Below are 16,654 nucleotides of genomic sequence, written 5' to 3'. Positions count from 1 at the left end.
TATTTTCCCAATATTCTAAAACACAGGTGGTTTTCTTCAATTTTAAGCTAAACAGAACATGGAATTTACCAGAAAAAAAAATGTAAATAAGACTGGTGATGTCACCTCTTCATACTCCAACTATTCATGCATTAAAGAGAAGTAACACTCTTTTAAAGGGTACGTTTTCTTACGTAAACTGGAAAATAATTAATAACACCAAGCCACGTAAGAAACTGCAGTGCGACCATCTTACTTTCTAAGTCCATTTGTCTGAAGAAATTAGAGATGGATCGTATTTCAGAAGGTTTAGATATGCTTACTTTATTTTCCTAGAACTATAATTTTATTATAATCCGATTTATTGAATTTTATCTGATTTTACATTCATCTTAAAACATCTGCAAATAATATAATTTACCTGCATATTTGGCATAACAATATGCTTCTTTTTGATTTTAACAGAACCTAAGTGTTCATTGAATCAAGGTGTTCAAAAGTAACTTTACTGGGCATTTTTTTGAACACATCATACACACAGTAATATGTGTCTGGCAAGTGTCTATTTTTCTTTACTTTTAAAATCAGATCATTTAAAAGAGTTATTTACTACAAATAAAAAATCCCTTCTCCCCGCTCCCCCCACCCCCACCCCACACACACACACACACACACACACACACACACACACACACACTTTCTTAAAGTTTAGCGAGAACCCAATTCACCCAAGGCCAAGAGAAAAAAAATACTGCTGTGCGCACTGTTCCTGTTACCTCAGAGTAATACGGTAACAGCAGGAGATTACGGTACTAGCTGGGGCTACTGACTGTGTTACGTCAGCGAGAGCTGCAAAGTTCCCTGCCATTCTTTGCTGATGTCGGGGAGCTGAATATTAAAAGGGTGAAGGTGGAGTTATTGCCTGGCTGTACTTGGTTTTTTCTCTTTCTATTTTCTCTCTTTATTTTTAAAATCTCCAGGTAAAGCGTCTGTGAGACAGGCGCTTAAAGACGTCTGTGGAAGAGAAAGGGGTGAGTCAGCGGGTGCAAAAGGACTAGAAATTGGTTCGTCGGAAACGGTTCCCTCTCCCCCGAGGGAGGAGGCAGCAGGGCTGCTCCTGGGACCGAAAGCCCGTCCAGTCCCCGCCACGCGCGCGCGAGTGGCTCTGCATCCGCGCTCCAGGTGAGTGCGCTGCAGCGCCGGGCGCCGGCGTCCAGCAGGGCCGGGTGGATTAGGGAAAACCTCCCTGGGCCTCAGGGTGAGACCCACCTCTCACTTTTCCCCAAGCTCCTCCCGCTTCTTTCACCCGCACCCTTACCCCACCTCGTTTCCCTTATATATTCTGGGAAGTTATCTCCTCGTTAACAAGTGTGTTTTTTAACCCCGTATTTACCGCTCCGAGGTAGGGGGAAACGGGTTTCTGCAGTTGCTTGCTTTTTGTACCGCCTGTGAGCTCTAGAACTTGTGATGTTCACAGCAGCCTTTGCCCGGGAATCCCGCCTCAAGGCCCAACCGCAGAGTCCTTACAAGGCAAGGTGTGTCCCCACTCCCTGCATTCCTGCCTGAGTCCCTGCGGTCGGCCCGCAGCTGTGGAAACCTAGCTTTCGTACGCAGACCGTGGTCCCCAGCTCGGAAAATACGAGGCGTCCCCTGTCCGCCGGCGCGCGGACTTGATTTTTACACCTACTGTACAAAATCCGCAGTGACTACCGCCTGCACAGCCCCTTAGACAGAATGACGCTCCCCGCTCCCACTCTTCTTCTTGGACCCCCGGAGCCCGCCTGGGTGTGGCTTGAGGCTCGAGTCCTCCGGGACCGCTGATCCTCTGGCTAGGAAAGGAATCCTGGACCGATCTAAGTCGCATTCAGCCCTCGTTGGGTCGCGAGGGCTTTGCTCTGGACGCGGCTCTCAGGCCGGCTTGGCTGGTCGACAGACCGACGCTCTCCGCACACTCAAGTGTGAATTCCTCGAGCGTGAGCGTGCGCGTGGCACTGGCCCTGCGGTCCCCGGGTCGCAGCGGCTCCCTCTCCCAGGCCGCCTCCTCCAGGTGACTGCGAAGCAACCTGTTCAAGTGGCAACCGGGTAGATCCTCCGGGTTTCCACCGGCTTGGCTCGGCGCTGCACGCCCGTCAGCCTCAATCGCGTTTCTCGGGCTCTGGGATTTTAATTTCACTGCACGCCTGCTAGCAGTCCGACCGCCGGGCGCTGCAGCTTGGGGTGTGTGTGTTTCGGATCGCGAACCCCGCGAAAGGCTGCGCGGCGGAGCGCGCCAGGGCAGATTCCCAGCGGCGGGGCACGGCTCGCGGTCCCCTCCCGCGCGCTCGCCTGCTGCTGGGCGAACCGCTTCGGGGTCGCAGAGTCGGCGGGACTCCCCGCCGGCTCCGACCGCCAGTCGAGGCAGGGCACAGCCTCGCTCCCCGGGGCGCCTGGCTTACACTCCGCATTTCTTTTTGCGCTCTTTCAGGAGGACGCTGGCAAACGACGCTCCGCAGCCGCCTTGGTCTTGGCAAACATTCCACATCCACGTCCCCCGGCCTGCGCGCCTAGAAGCTGGATCTACCATGAGTCCAGCCACACTGACGGTAACTGCGGGTGGGGAGAAGTGCCCAGATGCCAACGGTCCCCGCCTTTGAGAGTCGACGGCAGACCCATACGTGCTTGTGGTTTGTGGGAGAGACAGGCGCTGGATGTTTGAATTCCAAATTATGTGCAGAATGCTCAATCTTCACACCCGGACGGATCCGACAGTACAGGAAAGGGGACTCGCGTAATTCTGGGACTGCATTTTGCATCGCGTCTCCTCGACCTCCGTGCTGAGTCTCGCGTAGGGAGGGAGTTGGGGCCCCGGGCCAGCGTTGCTGGTGCAGAGGGTCGGCGGGCAGCCCCGCGCACCCATGGCCATGTTGCCTTTAATGCCCTGCCCCTTTGCGTGGCCTTCTGAGGGTTTCCAGGGCTGGCGCGGGTTGCTTCCCACCCGTACTCTCTCTCTTACACCCAGACAACGCCAGCAGGCAAGGCTCCCCGGAGCGGAGACCTTTTGACTCCCCGCTCCCTCGCTCCCACCTCCGCCCAGGCCCGGAGTGGCCCTCAAGAGCCGGACCTCGCCCGGCTCCGGCTGGGACCATGGTGTTTTTCTCTGGAAATGCCTCGGACAGCTCCAACTGCACCCACCCGCCGCCACCGGTGAACATTTCCAAGGCCATTCTGCTCGGGGTGATCTTGGGGGGCCTCATCCTTTTCGGGGTACTGGGGAACATCCTTGTGATCCTTTCCGTGGCCTGCCACCGGCATCTGCACTCGGTCACTCACTACTACATCGTCAACCTGGCGGTGGCCGACCTTCTACTCACTTCCACGGTGCTGCCCTTCTCCGCAATCTTCGAGATCCTGGGCTACTGGGCCTTTGGCAGGGTCTTCTGCAATATCTGGGCGGCGGTGGACGTCCTGTGCTGCACTGCGTCTATCATGGGACTCTGCATCATCTCCATCGACCGCTACATCGGCGTGAGCTACCCGCTGCGCTACCCCACCATCGTCACGCAGAAGAGGGGTCTCATGGCTCTGCTCTGCGTCTGGGCACTCTCCCTGGTCATCTCCATCGGGCCTCTGTTCGGCTGGAGGCAGCCGGCCCCGGAGGACGAGACCATCTGCCAGATCAATGAGGAGCCGGGCTACGTGCTCTTCTCCGCGCTCGGCTCCTTCTACGTGCCGCTGACCATCATCCTGGTCATGTACTGCCGGGTCTACGTGGTGGCCAAGAGGGAGAGCCGGGGCCTCAAGTCCGGCCTCAAGACGGACAAGTCGGACTCGGAGCAGGTGACGCTCCGCATCCATCGCAAAAATGTCCCGGTAGGAGGCAGCGGGGTGTCCAGCGCCAAGAACAAGACACACTTCTCCGTGAGACTCCTCAAGTTTTCCCGGGAGAAGAAAGCGGCCAAAACACTGGGTATCGTGGTCGGCTGCTTCGTCCTCTGCTGGCTGCCTTTTTTCTTAGTGATGCCCATCGGTAAGTCTTTACAGCACCTCATTTTAGCATTTAGGAGTCTTCACCCTCTTCCCATTATGCTACCCCAGACTCACAGTCAGGGGTGGAAGAAAAAGGATCTGCATTTCAAACAGCAAAGCTAGGGAGGGCAGTTAAGGAAAGGCTCCTATGCAGAAAAGTAAATTTTCATTCCCTTTCTGCTCTGGTTTCATTTATATAACGTCCTAGGGCACTTTTTCAACTACTGCAAAGTGGCATCCTACTGAAGCAGATTAATTGGTCTCCTTAATAAGAACGTCAAGTTTTCTTAATGCCTTAAAGCATGTGTTTAATTTAAATACATCCATCCTCGGATTTCAAGTCTCAGTCTCCACCAGGCACTTAGGCAGGGGCCATGGAATGCCACTTTCACCTCTGCTGCTGTGGACTGCAGGTTCTTGTGTCCTAAAAGTGAGCACCATGCTTATTCTGAAAAAACGTGTAATTTTATTATTAGATTAGATTATTAAGGGTTAGTTATAGCGGTCTGCTTATGTTCTGTATCTGTGTTCATTTTGTTTTCTGGATTCAGTGTGGAAGAAAGCCACTGACAAGAAAAAAAAATGATATTATGTCCAAACCAATTTAACCTTTAAAGAATTCAACATAATGTTTCCAATAAGTAAATACATTCCGTTTTATTTTAATACCAAGTATTAAAGCAAACACTACTCTTATCCAAAATCATTCAGGAAGCTTCAGATGACACTGTTTGAAAATAATAAAGTAATGTTACAAATCCAATTTTCCCAAATGCTAAATTAGCTGTTGTCAAGCTAATTAGTTCAGTATAAACTAAGCTGATCCACTTGGAATTGTCGTCTATCTCTGGAAGGCCTTCCTGAGATCCCAAAATGGTTGTTTGCTATTTTTAGTTTGTGAGCTCAAATATAGACCCACACATTGGTTATCCACTAACTCTGGCAAACAAAAAATTACAATCAAAAAATTAATAAAGGTCTGTTTCTCTACTTTAGAGCCAATTTACATGGCATGTACTGAAAGTAATTTGCAACGCTGTGTAGTAATAGCAGCTATTATTTTTTGAGGGCTAACTATGTTTCAGATATTGACAATTTTACATCATTAGTCCTGTCAATAACTCAGTGAGGTATGCATTATTATCCTGTAATCACAAGTCGGGGGAAGGGATTCTTCGGGTTCTAGAGCTTTGCTGTCTAACGCCATAGCCACCAGCCCCACGTGGCTATTTAATATAAGTTAAAATTAAAGAAAATTAATATTCAGTCCCACCAGCCACATTTCACGTGTTCAATAGCCACATGTGGCCAGTGGCTACTGTTTTGAACAGCAGAGATATAGAACATTTCCATCACTGCAGAAATTTCTACCCAACATGGCTACTTGAGAGGCCCTTCCAAGCCCACTCCCTGGCCTTTCATCATTATTGCTTTCTCTGCTCCTAGAATTATATCAGAGTTTTGAATTTCTTTAAATAACACTCTTTACTTGTGCCACTGGCTGCTTACCTGCCTGTCTGCATACCATCCCTTCCTCCTGAAGTTTGCACATTTTTTCATGCGTCTCCCTGTTCACTTGTCGAGTCTTTATTAAGCACTTGCTCTAGACACTTAGGATGAACAAGGCAGAAGAATCCTTGCAGTAAGATGTTTGCAATCTTTGGGGGGAAATAGACAAAAACAAATATATCTTAAGAAGTCAATGACTAATAAGCAGTATTTTAAAAATGAACAGAATAAGAGGATAGAGTGGTGCTCTATCTATCGTGGCGAGTGGTCAGAAAAGTCCTCTCTGAAGAGGTGATATTTGAGCAGAGACCTGACTGAATTGAGGAGCAAGCCTTGCAAAGTCTGGAAGGAAGAGCTTTCTGGGCAGAGGGAACAGCAAGTGCAGAGGTGGGAAGGAACCTGACCTATCTTTTAAGCCAAAGTAGAATTTGCATATTCTTCTAATTGTGATGGGAAGCCATCCAATCAAAGGGGCTTTAGCAGGTGAGTGGCTGGTCTTATATTTTTAAAGGATCATTCTGGCTTCTGGGAGGAGTGAGGGCTATTTTGGGGTGAGAGTGGAAACAGGGAGACCAGTTAGGAGGCTGTTGGAGACGTCAAGGAGAGAAAGGTGAGGATGCCCTGCACTCAGGTGAGACAGGTGGGGGTGATGTGAAGTGATCACATTCGGCACTTATTTCAAAGGTAGAGCTGACAAGTTTGGACATGGGATATGAGAAAAGGAGAGGACTAGAGATAAGTCCCGGGTTTGGGGACGTAACAACCGGGTAAATAGTAGTGCGTTTTACTGAGATTGGGAAAACTAAAGGTCGTAAGGGGCTGGTGGGAGTGTGAAGTACAAGTGCCTATTTTGTACAGACATGTTGAGAAGGGTCTACTAGATGTCTAAGTAGAGATGTCAAGTAGGCAGTTAGATACATGAATTTGGTGCTAAGCTGGGCTTATGATATAAACTTGGGATACATCACCATACTTAAAGCCACAGAAATGGAAGGATCTGCAAGAGAGAAAGTCTGGAGAGAAAAGAGAGATAAGGACCGAGGCTTGGGGCGTCCTGATATTTGAAGGTCGGGAAAAGGAGAACCAACCAGCAAAAGAAATTGGGAAGGAGTGGCCAGGGAGGTAGGAGAGCCTGGTGCCCCCGAAGCTGAATGGAAATGTTTCACCAAGGCAAGAGTCATCAGCTGTGTCACATGCAGCTGCTAGGCCAAGTCAGAGGAGGACGGGGAATCAGCATTGGACTTGGCCATGTGGAGGTCCTTGGTGATATGAGGAGGTGCTTTGAGGACAGTAGTTTCCGTGGAGTGATGGAGACAAAAGCCTGACGGTGTGCTTTCTTGAGAGAATGAAAGATGAAGTGGAGACAGTGAAAACAGGCAACTCTCTGGGAGGGTTTTGCTAGACAGTGGAGCAGGGGAATGCAGTGTAGCTAGAAGGATCTAGAGAGAATTTTCAAAGGTGGGAGACAGGATATCATATTTATATTCTGTTGGAAATGATGGAATAGAGAGATGGTGTAGGCAAGGAAGGAGACCAGAGGGTTTAGAAGTGACAGGGAAACCAGGGTGTATGAGCACAGAGGCAGTAGGTATGGAGGGAGGAAGGTAAAGCTCTCTTCCAAATATATGTATATCCTCAATGAGATAAGAATCAAGATCATGTCAAAAATTTGATGAATTTTATGTATTTTTAAAACTAAGTTATTTTAAAATTTCATAGTGACCAAGAGAATAGAAAACATGCGAGTTTTTAAAAAGCAGTTGTTCCTCACTCCCAAGCCAAAAACATTGTTGTGAGAATTAAATTTTAGATGTGGGTAATGGCAATTGCTTGCGCTTTGCTTTGCACCTCAGGAGCAAATTGGAGTCAGACAGATAAAACTAGACATCAGCTTAATTCCTCTTTCTTCAGGTTCCCTTCTGTATCGTTCTGCTCATTCTTAAAAAGAAATGAGGGCTTCCCTGGTGGCGCAGTGGTTGAGAGTCCGCCTGCCGATGCAGGGGATACGGGTTCGTGCCCCGGTCCGGGAGGATCCCACGTGCTGCGCAGCGGCTGGGCCCGTGAGCCATGGCCGCTGAGCCTGTGCGTCTGGAGCCTGTGCTCCGCAGCGGGAGAGGCCACAGCAGTGAGAGGCCCGCGTACCGCAAAACAAACAAACAAACAAAAAGAAATGAACCAAGTATCTAAATGTATATGAAACTACCCCGTGGTATCTATATTCCCTATCTTCAGTAAATTGAGCTGAGTTGAAAAGAAAAAAGCAAGAATCAAGATCATCACCTAAGAGTGGGGAAGGAATAGGAAAGGAGGGAGGTTTGAGGAGCAAAAGAAGATGTGAAAGATTAATCTTTGAGATGACGGAGTACATAGATCATGGACATTTAGGAGGTCCTGAGGATGTGTTTGAGACTTAGGGTCATAAATTTCAAGGAAGGCCAATCAAGAAGGCTGGATGCTGCTTTCTCACAGCTAAGAGGCTGAGGGTGATAGGGAATGTTGCTGATGACTGACTGTATCTAGGGACCCTGGTAAAGAAGGGGAGTGTGCTATAGCTGATTCACTTTGTTATACAGCAGAAACTAACACAACATTGTAAAGAAATTATCCTCCAATAAAGATGTTAGAAAAAAAAAAAAGAGGAGTGTGTGCAGGGACATAGGCTAGATCAGATTAGGGGTCATACAGAGTTAGATGGTGGAAAAAGTTCAGGTGATTGGGAAAAGATAGGTGATTGGGAGTTTGGGACTGCTGATGGTGGCTTAGCTATCCAAGGAGATGAGCATGATAGAATGGGTCTTGAGGTCCTCCAGGGGAAGGGAGACTCTGGTCTAATCATAGCCTCCCTCTCGGATCTGCTGTCTTGGAGACCTGGTAATGTTGAAGTGAAGATGGGCACAAGATCACCGAACCTACCACATCTATGGTCCACGTTTTCTTCCTGACACTAAACTAGTAAGACACTATTTCTTCCAGGAGTTATGGCTGTATAATAAATTCCAGGCACTGCATTAGACAGAACAAAAAAATGACTAAAGCACATTCCCTGCCCTCAAGGGCCTCACAGTCTAGTTAAGGAGACAAATTGAAAAAGATTATCACAAATCTGTGAGATTGGTCCCCAAAGTGGTATTACAAGTGCTGAGGAATAGAACAATGAACTGTGTCTGGAGATCACTACAGAAGTTTCTAGAAGTATTGCAGTTGACTAAGCAGGGACTTGAAGACAGCACGATGTCTGCTGGGCCATCAGTGAGATGTTATTTGTTTTTAGTAACTATCTGAAGTACATAGTTCATGCAAAATGTGAATAGAAGGATAAACATGCCATTATGTTATTATACACAAGGGACACGAGCTCTTAAGTATAACAAGTAGTCTCTTGGGAAGAATAGCTTATCAGTTTGCGCTAGGCTGCCAGAGAACAGTGGGATTGGAAACTAAAACCAGAGCAGGGATGAGTGAGTGCAGTGTCCAAAGCTGAGAGGTGAAGCATCCACCTGTGTAAGAACCAGACCAGGATAACCAGGTGAATGAGGACTTTCCATTTCATTGCTGAAGGTCCCTCTGGATTTATGAGAAGGTTCTGTCTCCTCCTGGACTCTCTACTTCACTCTCTCCCCAGCTCCCCGCTACCAGGGCTGGGTTGGTTGCTGGATTGAAGAGTGTGATTTCAAGTAGGAATCTAACTTGTCTGCTCTCAAGTCTAAGTCTTGCTAGAGTTGTTTTCTTTCCGCACCCTAAATGTTTGGTTGAAATTGAGAACCCCTTCGGCGGAGGGGACGGGAATCGTGCTTCACGTCGTTATCAGTCATTTATACCTTAGAGTGAATGTTTTTTTAAAAAAAGTTTTGATCATGAAGCTAAATAAAGAGAATTTGAAGGTGTTAGCCTTCAACATTTGAAAGAAGGAAGGGTATAACTGTGCCTCAAGGAAGCTTGGGCACCTGAAGTGTATGCATCATCTTTGCTTATTTCATCCTCTTGTCTAGAGGCCAACAGGACTAAAGGCAGTGTGCTGGGTGGAAAAAGTGTTGACCTGAGATTTCAACCCAGGCTTTCTTTTTCATAAAATATGCCTAGCATAGCACGTAACACAGAGCAAATGGCAATAAATGTTAATCTTATCTGAATTGATATGATTCACAGACCATCACTGACATATTTTTTTAAATAAATTTGTTTATTTTTGGCTGTGTTGGGTCTTCGTTGCTGCGCACAGGCTTTCTCTAGTTGCGGCGAGCGGGGGCTACTCTTTGTTCCAGTGCGCGGGCTTCTCATTGCGGTGGCTTCTCTTGTTGCGGAGCACGGGCTCTAGGTGTGCGGGCTCAGTAGTTGTGGCTCGCAGGCTTTAGAGTGCAGACTCAGTAGTTGTGGCACACGGGCTTAGTTGCTCCGTGGCATGTGGGATGTTCCTGGACCAGGGCTCTAACCTGTGTTGCCTGCATTGGCAGGCGGATTCTTAACCACCGCGCCACCAGGGAAGTCCCCACTGACATATGTTGATGCAGGATGTTGCCATGATGAGTGGATGCCCTTGGAGGTCTGAGAAAAAGAAAGCATCAGAAAGAAAAGGGATGAAGGGGGGCAACATCTACTGAACATATGGTTATGTGTCGGAACTCTGGGCACATTATCTGATTTAAATACAAAACAGGCCTTATTGTCAGACTGAGCCACTGCTATTATCTCTGAATGAAAGGAGACAGCGTTGGGCTGAGCTGTGGTTCAGGTGGAAAACAACTATTTGAGAATTAGTTTAAAATAAAAAAGGCAGCAGACAGCACATGGTAAGGAGGGAGAATAAGTTTTAAGATGGAGTGTTCGGGGAAAGGCAGTACTGGCAAGGAGATTATCAGGTGGAAGCAGTGAGGTAGAGAATGATTCCTTCACTGAATCTGCAGAATTTCATTGAGTGTGTAGTATGTGCCAGGCAGCTAGAGAATCCCTGGAGATAAAGACAAACAAATCCCTGCCGGGACTTCCCTGGCGGGACAGTGGTTAAGACGCTTCGCTCCCAATGCAGGGGACGCCGGCTCGATCCCTGGTCAGGGAACTAGGATCCTGCATGCCGTTCCTTGGCGTGACCAAATAAATAAATAAATACTCATCTGCTTTATCCCACAGCATACATACAACACTCTTAGAATAAACATAACGGCACAACCAGCAATACGATTACTGTAAACATTAAAAAAAAAAAATCCCTGCCCTAGTGGAGCTGAAAATCTGCACAATTAAATACATAGCAAAGTCTCAGATGGTGACGTGAAAGACAGTCAGGAAAAGGGGCGAGTACATATAATGACATAACGACTCTGACTCTTGTGCACGCCCAAGACAACGCGAGACTATGTTGCTTCGCCGCAGGTACAAAAGATCAGGCCCCTGATATCTGTGGAAAAGGCTGACTTCTGAGAGATAACGGGGTGGAGAGAATCTAAGAGCCACTGTGATTTTAACACGAGACCAGTTTTTCAGTTACTCTTGCTGTACCACCATTCATCTCAAAACATAGTAACTTGAAGCAGCAGTCATGTTATGGCTTGTGACTCTGTGGGGCAGGGATGAGTCCAGGTCCAATTCACTGGGCTGTCTGGCTGGATGTCAGAATCGGTGGCCGCTCTTCCTCCAGGGGTTGAGACTCGCTCTCCTGCAGTGTGGCAGTTCTCTCTCCAAGAGGGCAGGAGCTGCGGGGCTTCTGAAGAGAGCGGCCCAGACCGGGCCCAGTGTCACTGCTGCCTCATTCTGTGGGAAAAGCAAGTCATGAGGCCAGTATACATTCAAGGTGGGGAGAGAAATAGACTCACCTCCTGATGGGGGAGCAGATCCATAACGGGATGAGGGGATTTTTGTGGCCATCCTACAGCACCTCTTCCTCACAAGCATATCAAATAGTATTTCTCTTTCATCCTCCAGTTATCTATGGAGAACTCCCCATACGCTGGGCTTTACACGATGCACCATGTAAACACCAGTCTGGGTGCTTGCCTTCCTGCAGGCTTCTGATCTCCACAGGGAAATAGACATTAATCAGATATCTACATAAAAAGTGCAATGAAGACGATGGGGTTGTACCTTGGAAACCTACGCTGTGGATAAGGGTGACCCTGGGCACGAGGGCAAAAGAGTCTTGCTAGGAAGGAGAGCTTGACCTTTGAGCTGAGATCTGTAGAATGAGGAACTCTTTATTGGCTAAAAGGAGGAGGGAAGGAATGGGATGGGTAAAAACTCTGTCTGATAGGACTGGCCTGGTGCTTAATGAGGATTTTCCAGGAGGCCAGTGTGGCCAGAGATGAAAGGCTGATAGAAAACTAGTATCGAATGAAGCTGGACAGAAAGAGATCTGACCAAATAAGCCTTTAAAGTCATATTATGAGTTTGTGTTTTTATCTGAAGAGAGCCAGGAGCAGAGATGACATGATCAAGTCTATATTTTAAACTATCAAAGGCTTAGTGAAAAGAGGACTGTGTATGGACCAGTTGGGAGACATTTACACAGGACAGTTGAGAGGTATCCTGCCAACTAGGATTCTTCTCACTCGTGATTGAAAATATTTATTTCTGTGAGCTGCCACATAGCTCTTGAACGCCTCTTCTGTCGTTGCCTCCAGAGCAGATTTACAAGAAAAGCTTTCCCCCATCACAAATAGTCTGACCAGACTTGACTTTAAATTAATTGTGGCTCTTTTCCGCAAGACGAGTGTGTCAACAGAGATTTACCGTCATATTCAAAAGAGTGTGCAGGCTCAGAAAACGTCTCCTGTAAGTTCTAACCAAGCTTTGAGCAACAGCCACCGCTTTCAAACCAGCGGCACGCCGGCAAGTCATTACTTTGAAGGAGACGATACTTAGTGACCTAAGCATTGCTGTGCTTTGTTACTTCATAGTTTCAGGTTCAGAGGCTGGGATGTTTTCCTGAGGCATTTTCTTTGGTAGTTTCACTGTCTTTTAGCCCTTTTACTTGGTTTTCCAACTGGACACTTACATAGTGGCTTCTTATTTTGAAACTGCATGTTTCTTTACTGTTTGAAATTTTCCTCCCCCCCCATGTTTATATTTCAATTTTGTGATGTGAAATTGCTCATCTGTGCTCTTTGGCCACATTTTATTAAGTCATTGATTTTCTTTTTGTAAGATTATTGAATACATTGAACATTTATCACTTCATATCCTGGGTTGCCAGCTTTCTCATGCTATATTCAGACATGCTGAGAAAATGTACTTTCTTTATTTTTCAAAAACTGATAGGATCTTTTTCATGAACTCCAGCGGAGACACACACACACACACACACACACACACACACACACTTTTAGTTGAATCCAATAAGTTCAGTTAAATCCAGTCACTTAAGCAGCGTCTTTATATACTCAGCCCCCCTTGGATAACTCAGCCTTTCAGGTTTGCCTGCTAAATTGTTAATCAGGGGCACACATAACCTCGTGGTTATTGGGGTCCGGGAGAGAGGAAATTGTTGGGCCCTTGGTTGACCTTTCATGGTGATTTTTAGTTTCCTGCACTGGGGATGTTGGCTTAGTCTAGCGACCGGTCCCCAGGTGCTAGTCCCCAGCCATCACGCAGCTGTCTCCCAATAAGTCTGAGGGTGCTCCCCCATGGACCATTGACCCACCTGATGACTCAGCCCCACTCAGTCCTTACTGCGACTACAGACACTCAAAAGTTTATGTGTGTCTCCATTTGGTTCCTGGCTGGGGTGACAATTGCTCTGTGGGCATTAGCCAAAGAGTCACTTTATCCGTAACAGCCCACGTGATCACATTTCACAAGCTTCTGAGCTAAACCCTCAGCAATGTTTCATCCCTGTCTCAAGGTATGGAGAGCCCTGTGGGTTCCTTCCACACCCTTCCACGCCACACCATCTCATTCCACACCCAAGCACACCACACCAAACAGGTGTGCCAACCCAGACTTACTCTCTGCCCACCCACACTGGCTGTCACTTTAATGGGTGCTAGAGCCCTCCTGTGTCCTATCCCAGATGCCCAGAATGGAGAGTGGGGGAAAGCACCTTCGCTATCACCTTTATCTTCTTAAATGCCTCTGTGGTCCCTGTTGAGAGGGGAGCTCAGAACAAACACCAGGCTGCCTCTTTTCACTACCTCCTTCCCCACTTTTCCCCACAGTCCACCTGTGGAGGACAGATGTGGCAGGCTTTCCCTTCCTTTTTCTGGCTAAATGGGACCCTCCTCAGAACCATGTCTTCTTCCTTCCTGGGGGGCATCCATCTTCTATGGAACAGCAATGGCAAATGGATGCAGGCAGAGAGAGAGAGATAGGTTCACTAAAAAGGGAATAAAGACCAGGAGTATTTAACAATGTTATAATCTTTATACATATTCAGCAACTATGGAAAACTACCTTTGTTGTATTAGAGAGGATCCTGAATCTATTTTGGAACTCCCACTTCTGTTACATTTACCTATCTCTCTAATATTGGTGCTACATTATTTTAACTGCTGTGGTTTCATAATACATTTTAATATTTTCTAGGTTAAGGCCCCTGGATGAATATTCTTTTTTAAAAAATAAATTTATTTATTTTATTTATTTATTTTTGGCTGGGTTAGTTCTTTGTTGCTGTGCGTGGGCATTCTCTAGTTGTGGTGAGCGGGGGCTACTCTTCGTTGCGGTGTGTGGGCTTCTCATGGCGGTGGCTTGCTTCTCTTGTCGCGGAGCACGGGCTCTAGGTGTGCGGGCTTCAGTAGTTGTGGCTCGCGGGCTCTAAAGCACAGGCTCAGTAGTTGGGGCGCATGGGCTTAGTCGCTCCGTGGCATGTGGGATCCTCCCGGACCAGGGCTCCAACCCATGTCCCCTGCATTGGCAGGCGGATTCTTAACCGCTGCGCCACCGGGGAAGCTCTGGATGAATATTGTTTTCAAAATGATTTTGTCTGTCTTTGCACGTTCTTCCAGGAAAAGTCTGGACTCATTTTGTCAAGTTACATCTCTTACCCCCACCAACACCAACACACACACACACACACACACACACACACACACACACACAAATCCTGTCACATGTTAATCATAATTTTTAGTATGTATAGATTAATTTGAAAGGAGACATCTTTATCACATTGAGACCTCCTGTTAAGAAATATGACATATGTAAATCAAGTCTACTTCAATAAAAAATATATGACATGTTTCTCCATTTACTTCCCAAACTACTTTCGGACTATTGTTTAAACTTTACTTTTAAACACACTTACTATCATGTCCTAGAAAAATGATTGTTACGGTAAAGTCAGGAAATGCTGCTTTGGTATTTCAGCGTTAGATACAACACGTTGGTGTTTAGATCAGTACCCTTCATCATGTCAAGGACATATCTTTCTATAGTTTATAGAACAATTTTATCAAAAATGAATTTTTAATTTTATCAAATGCTGCTTTTTAAATATGCACCCATATAATATTTTTCATTGACACTGATTTGATAAATTTTATTTCCTAATATTAACCTATCCATATATTCTTGGAATAAATTCTATCTGATCAGTGCCATTATTCTTTTGTATGTTACTGCATTATATTAAGTATATTATTTCTGCTTTGCATCTGTATTTCTATGTGAAATGAGTCTATCATTTTATTTTACAGTGTGTTTTTGTTGCATGTTGGCTCTGAGTTTATATTAACTTTATAAAACGAATTGTGACACTCTCCGTTTTTTTTTCTACCATCTGTAACAATTTAAATAGCGTAAGAATTATGTGTTCCTTGAAGGTTTGAAAGAACTTGCCCATAAAACATTTGGGCACAGCTCCTTTTATGGATGCAGCTCTTGGAGACTGGTTTCTATTTCTTGCATGGATAGTGGTCTATTCTGATTGTCAGATTTGATAATCTTTGTTTTCTTATTTTCTATTTTCCTTCTCATTGAGGTTTAACATTTTAGCACAGAATTCTACATGAAACTCTGTTATTTTTCATTTCTTTTCTATCTTTCTCATTTCCCACTTCATATACTTGTGTTTTGTTGCTTTTTGTCTTCACTGAGATATCTTGAAAGATTGTCTATTTCATTAGTTTTCTCAAAGAACCCGTGTCCTAGAGTTATTAATCACTTTGCTCTGTCTTCCAGTGCACTAATTTAGTCTCTAGAAATTTATTATTCTGGTTATATTTTGTTCTTTTATATTAACTTGAGGAAAATGTTTGGTTCACATACTTTAATTTATTCCTGTCTGAGATTAAAAACAACCAAAGTTGTACATTTTCCTCCAAGCAGACTTGAATTCTTTACTTTATGTTTTGCTAGGCAGTACTCTCATCCAGTTTTTCTGTTTTTCCTCTTTTAGTAGCTCCTTAGCCCTATGTGGACAGAAGAGGATTCCTTGTATTATTGTTGTTCGTTAATTTAAAAAATAATGGGTGTTTTTATCCCCCCATTTAAAAAAATTAATTTTGAATTTACTGTAGAGTGGTCAGAGAATGTGAATCCAATAATTTCTAGCTTATGAAATGAATTGAGGCTTTTTTAATGACTTGATATATGACCAATAATTAGCACATTTAATAGATTTAATGTTTGAAAGATATATATTAATTAAACGTTAACAGGGATGTTTTTAAGATCATCTTTATCCAGTATTCATTATCTTTACCTTTATCCCTGATCTACTTTATTTGTTACACATTGAGAGAGGTATGAGGTATGGTAAACCTTGCTACTGGGAATAATTCTTCCAATTATTTCTTATATTTTTAACAGGTTTTACTTTATATACGTTGATGCGGATGCATTTTACTTAAGAGATTAAGTCAATGATACCTTCATTTAAAGTATTATTTAGATTTATTTATTTAATTAATAGACTTTTTGTCCTATTTATTTTTCCTTGATAGGTACATTTTTGAAAATTAATATTGCAATCTCTAATATATTTTTGTTTGCATTTACCAACATACTTTTGCCCGTCTTTTTTTTTTAATTAATTTATTTAATTTGTTTATTTTGGCTGTGTTGGGTCTTCGTTGCTGCGCATGGGCCTTCTCTAATGGCGGTGAGTGGGGGCTACTCTTCGTTGTGGTGCGCGGGCTTCTCATTGTGGTGGCTTCTCTTGTTGTGGAGCATGGGCTCTAGGCACGCGGGCTTCAGCAGTTGCAGCACACAAGCTCAGTAGTTGTGGCTCACA

The 16,654-nt window shown here is 45.4% G+C and overlaps 1 protein-coding gene across 2 annotated transcripts in view; it reads left to right on the top strand.

Annotated features, from left to right (window-relative positions):
* The first annotated feature begins 2,312 nt into the window (after nucleotides 1-2,312).
* The window catches only part of ADRA1A (adrenoceptor alpha 1A), an 83,957-nt gene continuing 69,615 nt past the window's right edge, over nucleotides 2,313-16,654 (top strand). Inside the window, exon 1 of one of the 2 annotated variants that reach the window (XM_032635384.1) lies at nucleotides 2,313-3,985. In XM_032635384.1, the coding sequence (XP_032491275.1) occupies nucleotides 3,103-3,985 (883 nt within the window). In that variant the 5' untranslated portion in view covers nucleotides 2,313-3,102. The remainder of the gene's footprint in view (nucleotides 3,986-16,654) is intronic. The other variant, XM_032635383.1, reaches the window with a different exon arrangement.

The sequence above is a fragment of the Phocoena sinus genome, chromosome 6 (genome assembly GCF_008692025.1).
Source record: "Phocoena sinus isolate mPhoSin1 chromosome 6, mPhoSin1.pri, whole genome shotgun sequence".
Classification (NCBI taxonomy): domain Eukaryota; kingdom Metazoa; phylum Chordata; class Mammalia; order Artiodactyla; family Phocoenidae; genus Phocoena; species Phocoena sinus.
This window is presented reverse-complemented; position numbering and strand designations above follow the sequence as displayed.